Raw genomic sequence first — 8505 nt, 5'->3', positions numbered from 1 at the left:
GTTAATCAGCCTGCCTATTCTCCCCATCCTTACCAGCAGGGTGAGCTCTCCATCATTGATTACCAACTTCCGAGAAACCACCATTTTAATTCGGTAATTGCTGTACATGTACATCTTCTTGAAGAATTTGTCCCTGTTGGATATCTTCTTTGGGTCAGTTCCTATCCTAAATTTCTCTGTCAGTAGCCTAACTCACAACAGTTCCATTTCCATTCTCAGTTGTGCATCTCGGGTGTTTTAATGACTTGTTTTTCAGGAGGGGAATTAATTGTCCTGACTGCCATGTCTTATGACCACTATGTTGCCATCTGATGTCCCTTGTACTATGATGCCATCATGAATGGTAGTACATGTTTGCTCATGGTGGGTGTTTCATAAGCTACTGGGTTACTCTTTGGAGCCATATATACAGCTGACACATTTTCTATGCCTTTCTGTGGCTCTAGTGTGGTCCCACATTTTTTTCTGTGCCATTCATTCCCTCAATGCTAACGATCTCATGTTCCAACATGCTTTTAGTCATTTATAAAAGAAGCAGATAATTCTGTCATAAAACCAAGATTTCATATTTAAAACTAAACATCATTAAGCATGCCTTGTTAGTTTTTTGTTGACTTCACATCTTTCTTTTTTGTTACCATGTTATTCTCTTTTATAATGGGAACTTTTACTCTGTGCCATTGAGTACATGAAGATTATAATTTGATTTTTGATATTTCAAATGAGACAAAAGATTGTCCTGAGTTTTAGGATAAATTAAATCATTCACCTACAAATATTTATCTAATTTAAATTGTTTCTTAGTATGTATGTTGATGTGTACATGTGAGTGATGATACCATCAGATGCAAGAACAGGACATTAGAGTAGGAGTTATGTGTATTATTGGTATAATAGCAATATATTATGTGTTCTCAGGACCAAAATGACATCCCAAGAAGAACCAGTACTCACCCTTATCCAATTATTAACCTCTCCAAGACTTTGTACCAAAGAAATTTGAAAAGTTTCTTGATTTTTAAGACTTTGAGGATATATATATGTGTACTAAACTTATTTGTCATAAGAAATAAACATAAGACTTTAAGAATCACTGGGGAATGTTATGTTTTAAAAGTTGTATCTCAGCTTGATTTGGGAATAAAGTTGACAGGTAATAGAGATGAGATGGTTAATATTAAGTCAATTTGATGAAATTTAGAAGGAGTAAGAAAGAAATTTTGGCATGTCTCTAAGGGCATTTTCAGAAAAACTTGACTGCAATAGGAAAATGTCCTCTGGGTGTTGGGGGCTCCATTTTTTTGGATTTACATCCTGGGCAGAAAAAGAAAAGTGGGGCAGAATATCATCAGAGTGATATAGTTTGTCGTTTTCTGCTTCCTGACTGTAAATACACTGTGACCAGCTCTTTCACAATCTTTTCTTGTTGGTTTGTTTTTCAAGACAGGATTTCTCCATAGCTTGAGGGTCTATCATTGAATTAGTTCTTGTGGACCACAGTGGCCTTAAACTCACAGAGATCTGCCTCTTAAGTGCTAGGTTTAAAGACATGCCACAACTGCCCATCTTCTCTTATAATTTTACAACTATACTTTTTCTGCCTTGTTGTACTTTCAAACCAGAAGCTAAAGTCAACCTTTCCTTTCTCATGTTGTTTTCTTCTTATCGATTTTGCGACAGTCTTGAGAAAAGTAATTAATACAGGTTGTTTTTAATCAAAGTTCCAATTTTTGCATTTTGTAGCATTTATTTACAACTATCATGTGTCTCCAACTCTAAGCACTGTGTAACTAAGGAAATACATAATTAATTTAATTGGGGGAAAATATGAACATCATCTTCATGGTCTACCCCAGTGTATTTTCTGGGGGACTAAGTATTGTTGTCTGTAGAAAGCATCAGTTATTATAACACTAATTGTTTTAAGATTCTTAACAAGGCTACCTGGAAATATTCACCTTTGGGAATTCCAAGGGAGTAGCCAAGTGACATAAGAAGGTCTGTTATAGAGATTTTGATCGCACATGGTTTAAAAATAATTCATATTACTGTTTACATAAAGATGAAATATGTTTCTTAATCCCTATATTTTCAAGCTTCTGCTAAGAAATTAATACAGGTAAGCTAAGATCTTAGGGTTTTCATACAGCCAGAGAGTCAAAAGTATATTTGAATTTCATAGTTTCCAAAGGAAATTCTATGTTCTGTTATTGTAGCAGGTGGTCTACTGATAAACTGAACCCTACTGGATATGAAACTACTTCCCCTCTGCATATTGTCTTGTTGGAAAAATCTTCCTATAGAAATCTGAAAACTATCTCTTTCCTAGGAATTTGAAGAACCTGAACTGTTATGAAGTAGAAATTTCAAATTTCAATTGGTAAAATATTAAAATATACTGCTTAAAATATTTAAAATATTGTAGATATGGGTGTGTTTATAAAAGTTATTAAATGCGATATAGTTTAACAGTGACTTGTTCACCTTTATTTTTTTTTTTGTTTGACATCTTTCTTTACTTCCCCAGCTGGAGCATTCTAACAGCCTGGCACATGTCTTGAATTTTAGACCTCTACCACATTAGTATGCCCAATGTCACTGCAATAACTGGATTCATCCTTATGGGCTTCTCTGACGTCCGGGAGCTACAGACATTATGTGGAGTGTTCTTCCTAATGATGTACATGGTCGCCCTAATAAATAACTTTATCATCATCATTCTTACCACCCTTGACATGTATCTTCAAACACCCATGTACTTCTTTCTGAAGAATGTGTCCCTATTGGATGTCTTCTTTGTGTCTGTCACTATCCCAAATTTCATTGTCAGTAGCCTAACTCACAACAGTTCCATTTCCATTATTGGTTGTTCCCTTCAGGTATTTTTAATGACTTCATTCTCATCAGGAGAAGTTTTCGTCCTAACTGCCATGTCCTATGACCGCTATGTTGCCATTTGCAGTCCCCTGCACTATGATGCCATCATGAGTAGTGGTACCTGTGTGCTGATGGTGGGTGTTTCATGGGCTACTGGGTTACTCTTTGGAGTTTTATATGCAGCGGGCACATTTTCCCTGCCTTTCTGTGGATCCAATGTGATTCCACAATTTTTTTGTGATATTCCCTCTTTGCTAAGAATTTCCTGCTCTGAAACACTTGTGGTCATTTATTCAAGTCTTGGGGTTGGTCTTTGTCTAGGTACATCGTGTTTCATCTGTGTTGTGATCTCTTACGTTTACATATTCTCCACTGTGCTAAAGATTCCTACTACTAAAGGTCAGTCCAAAGCATTTGCCACATGCATCCCCCACCTCATTGTTTTCACTGTCTTTATTGTTACTGCTTGCTTTGTCTATCTGAAGCCATTGTCAAAGACACCATCAATTATAGACCGGCTATTTTCTGTGCTATATACTGTGTTGCCTCCAACAGTTAATCCTGTGATCTACAGCCTCAGAAACACTGATGTTAATAATGCTTTGAGGAAGTTGCAGCAAAATATCTGCTAAAGAGATTCACTCATTGAATACTTCAAAAAAATTAGAGAATGGTGTGATATGTCATAGGTTATAGGAATGATTTATGATTTTAATCATTGGAAAGATGAAGTGAGTATTTACATATGATCATTTAGTGGTTCATTTCTTCTGTTTTTTAAGAATATGGCAAAAAAGATATGGAGATTGTTATGATAAAATTAGTGTATAGTTTGGAAAGTATATGAACTGCCTATGAAAATTTGCTCCTGACCTCTTTGAAACTTACTTGTGAGGCAGGACAACATTGTGAACACAATATCTTAAGTCCAATGCATTCTGGAGATTGACCCCATTTCATAACATAGCATCAGAATAGATGTACAAAGTAATTCTAGACAGATATTGAAATATTTATTTTGTAACTGCGTGATATATCTTTCTTTGTCTAAAGTCTGTAATCCAGGTACTTTACTCCTTAATTCTGTGAAGACAAATGCATTCCATCTGAGGTTTTAGAGAGTCTTTGGAATCCATTATAATTATAGCAGAAATCACTTTGATTCAATTCTCAGAGTTTATTTCCTAATGTGTTTTATGGTAAAGATTATTCTTTATTGTGTGTTATCTTCTGGAGACTATTTTACATAATACTTAACCTTGCATCTAAAAAATAATTCACTTCTCTATGATCCTACATACACATCTTCTAATGTTACATTGTTCTATAATCAGTTGAACAAAATACTTAGTGTGTCCTGTACATCTTTATAAAGTAAATAATAAGACAAACGCATATTCCTTTCAATGAATTGGAAAAGAAAAATTATCTAGGTTTCTGCTAACTCTTCTGAGGTTATTAAAACAACTACACACTCACTTGCTCCTCAGCAATATGAAATTCTGTAAGACCTCCATACAATGGAAAAATAATATCTTCCACTGATGGGATTTGACCAATAAGCACACATTATAAAAATATTTGGCCCACCATGTTGAATCTTTATTTCAAGCACCATGTGTACAGGACAGCTTAATTAAACTTTAGTGAAATTTCAGCACCAATTTTTTAACAAAAGAAGAGACAAGAAAACCTCATTCATCTAGAGATAACACTCAGTCAACATTTGACAATACAGTGAAATCAAGATCAGCTTTACCAGCGTGGTCCTCACTTGCAAACTCATTGATCCCATTACTTCTTCATTTTTCATGTCTTTCACTTTTTAATGTTTCGCTTACTCACCTCAATGTCTCTCTAAAATTTATCTCACCATTGAAAGCAAAAAGGAATAAAAAATGTGACTCAAATTCCCTCAGTGACCTACAATACTTCTTTGTAAGTTATTCAGAATTTCATAAGATATTTCTGCTGCACGTGTGTTGCAGTCTATTTCCCACTTAGTCTTCTATCAGGTTCAGTGTGGTCGGATTTATATTGAGGTCTTTAATCCATTTGGACTTGAGTTTTGTGCATGGTGATAGAAATGGATCTACTTTCATTCTTCTACAGGATGACATCCAGTTATGCCAGCACCATTTGTTAAAGATGCTTTCCTTCTTCCATTGTATACCTTTAGCTCCCTTGTCGAAAATCAGGTATTCATAGGTTTGTGGGTTAATGTCCGGGTCTTCTATTCAATTCCGTAGGTCGACTTCTCTGTTCTTATGCCAATACCAAGGTGTTTTCAATACTGTAGTTGTGTAATAGAGTTTGAAGTCAGGGATGGTAATGCCTCCAGAAGTTCTTTTATTGTATAAGATTATTTTGGCTATCCTGGGTTTTTTGTTTTTCTATATAAAGTTGATTATTGTCCTCTCAAGTTCTGTGAAGAATTTTGTTGGGATTTTGATGAGAAATCCATTGGATCTATAGATTGCTTTTGGTAGAATTGCCATTTTTACTATGTTGATCCTACCCATCCAAGAGCATGGGAGATCCTTCGATTTTCTGGTGTCCTCTTCAATTTCTTTCTTAGAAGCTTCCTGCATATAACACCAGTAGCACAGATAATAAGAGCAACATTGAATAAATGGGACTTGTTAAAACTGAGAAACTTCTGTAAAGCAAAGGACATTATCATTAAGACAAAAAGGCATCCTACTGAATGAGAGAAGGTCTTCACTAACCCCGTACCAGACAAATGTCTGATCTCCAAAATATATAAAGAACTCACAAAACTAGACTTTAAAATTCTAATTAACCCAATTAAAAAATGGTGTACTGAACTGAACAGGGAATTCTCAACAGAAGTTCAAATGACCAAAAGACTCTTAAGGTCATGTTCAACGTCCTTAGCGATCAGGGAAATGCAAATCAAAACAACTTTGAGATACCATCTTACACCTGTCAGAATGGCTAAAATCAAAAACACCAATGATAACCTATGCTGGAGAGGATGTGGAGTAAGGGGAATACTCATCCATTGCTGGTGGGAATGCAAACTTGTGCAACCACTTTAGAAATCAGTGTGGCAGTTTCTCAGAAAATTGGGAATCAACCTACCTCAGGATCCAGCAATACCACTTTTGGGAATATACCCAAGAGATGCCCAATCATACTACAAAAGCATTTGTTCACCTATTTTCATAGCAGCATTATTTGTAATAGCCAGAACCTGGAAACAATTTAGATGCCCCTCAATGGAAGAATAGATAAAGAAAGTTTGAAATATATATGCATTAGAGTATTAGTCAGTGGTAAAAAACAATGACACCTTCGATTTTGCATGCAAATGGATGGAAATAGAAAACACTATCCAGAGTGAGATAACCCAGACCCAAAAAAAGGTGAATATGGTATGTACTCACTCATTTGTGGAATCTAGCCATAAACCAAGGACGTTAAGCCTATAGTTCCCAAGACTAGAGACGCCAAATAACAAGGCGTACCCAAAGAAAAACATATATAGATCCTCCTGGAAATCAGAAGCAAACAAGATTACCTGGCAAAAGTTGGGAGCATGAGGTTGGGGGTAGGGGTGGGCATGAGATTAGGGGAAGGGGAGAGGGGGAGAAAGAAGGGAGAAGGGAAAGACGGGCGAGAGCTTGGGGAAGTGGGAGGGTAGAGATGGATGAAGGGCGGATATAAGAGCAAGGAAGAAGATATCTACATTAAGGAAGCCATTTTAGTGTTGGCAAGAGACTTGGCTCTAGAGGGGATCCCAGGTGTCCACGGGGATGTCCCCAGTTAGTTCCTTGGACAGCAGAGGAGAGGGTGCCAGAACTGTCCTTGCCGCACTATCATACTGATGATTATCTCAAATATCACCATAGAATCTTCGTCCGGCGATGGATGGAGATAGAGACAGAGACCCTCATCAGAGCAACGGACTGAACGCTCTAGGTACAGTTGAAGGGCAAAAGGAGGGAGAAGATGAGCAAGGAAGTCAGGACCAAGAGGCATTGGTTCATGCCTATTCTAATGGGAGCTCACCAAATCCAGCTGAACCGGGTCTGAAAGAGCATGTGATCAAACCGGACGCTCTGATTGTGGCTGACAATGGGGCTGACTGAGAAAGCATTGATAAAGGCACTAGGACTTATTTTTACGGCATGTTCTGGCTTTTTGGGACCCTAGTCTATATGGATGCACAGCTTCCTAGGCCTGGATGTAGAGGGGAGGGCCTTGGACTTCCCACGGGAAGTCCCTCTCTCAAGCAGGGAAGGGGACGGAGGAGGGTCAGTGGGGTAGCAGGAAGGGATTGGGAGGAGGGAAGGAAGTGTAAATATTTGAATGGAAAAATAAAAATAAAATTAGAAAAAAAATCTTCTGTTTGAGGGCTGAGGAGCCTACTTACTGAAAATGTGTGTTTTGTCCTTGGTAAGTCTACATCTTTCAACTGAGTTTGATATGCTTCTTTGACTCTGTGTCCGAGTTAGTTACTGCTACTTGTAAAGATTTCTACATCTAAACTCAAGCTCAAATAGTGATGTGGGAGTCCCCTCCATGTGTTGCTTGTATTGGTTAATGAATAAAGACACTGCCTTGGCCTGATAGGAGAGAACTTAGGTAGGGGGAGAAAAAAGAACTGAATTGAGGGAGGAAGAAAACAGAGTCAGAGAGACTTCATGGATCTGCCAGAGACAGATGCTGGGAATTTTACCCGGTAAGCCACTGGCAATACAAAGATTAATAGAAATGGGTTAAACTTAGTTGTAAGAGTTAGCCAATAAGAAGTTAGAGCTAATGGGCCAAGAAGTGATTTAATTAATACAATTTTTGTGCGGTTATTTGGGGGCTAAGCTTGCCAGGCAGCCAGGAAAAAAATAAGTGGTTCCTTACCATGCAAGAAAACAGCACAACCCAATTATAAGAGAAATCATTTATCTTGCTTGATTCCAATGTTAGAAAACAGGATAAAGGAGGAGATTGTATATGAATGTGTAACAAAATATGAAGGAAATAGATTACTGAGAAAGACTGCAAATCCCTTTGACCGTGGACTATGTGTAACAAGTACAGCATACATAACAAAATATGTAATATATAAATTGTCTATATAAAGAACACAGTGTGTGGTATGTAAATGAGGCATAAACATTCTACAAGGCTCCAGTTATGGGGCCTTTGAAATTTTGACTTTTTCACCAGTTTTGATTAATTTCCAATCTTCTAAGTAATTTTCTCTCTTAAGAAACTTGTCTCTGTTTCTGCTCCTACCCCACATATTCCAGGTTTAATTTCTTATTCCAGGACTCACCAATCTGAAAATTAAAACAGGTATTCTCCAGACCCTAAACTATGGCTTTAAGCAGTGGTTTGAGTCACCAGTTGGGATGTATTTTTTTCACTTTTCTCTTTAGATATTCTTCTCTTATATAATACATCCCAAACACAACACACCCTCACTCCATTTTTACCAGTTCTCTTTACAAGCCTCTCCCCAGATACATTACTCATTGAGTTCCTTCATAAAAGTGCAGGTCTTCTAGAGTTATCAACTAAACATGGCAAAGAAATATATAATTAGAGTAGGCACAAACCCTCATATCAATGCTGGACAAAGCAGTTCAGTAGGATGAAAAG

The 8505-nt window shown here is 37.1% G+C and overlaps 1 protein-coding gene across 1 annotated transcript; it reads left to right on the top strand.

Annotated features, from left to right (window-relative positions):
* Positions 1 to 2585: 2585 nt before the first annotated feature.
* Positions 2586 to 3509, top strand: LOC125401107 (olfactory receptor 14A2-like). The gene has a single exon (XM_048435331.3). It carries the CDS (start codon positions 2586 to 2588, stop codon positions 3507 to 3509), a length of 924 nt encoding a protein of 307 aa, XP_048291288.3.
* The last annotated feature ends 4996 nt before the right edge of the window (positions 3510 to 8505 follow it).

Source organism: Myodes glareolus, chromosome 24 (genome assembly GCF_982192425.1).
Source record: "Myodes glareolus chromosome 24, mMyoGla1.1, whole genome shotgun sequence".
Taxonomy (NCBI): domain Eukaryota; kingdom Metazoa; phylum Chordata; class Mammalia; order Rodentia; family Cricetidae; genus Myodes; species Myodes glareolus.
Note: the sequence above shows the minus strand (reverse complement) of the source record. Positions and strands in the feature narration are given on the sequence as shown.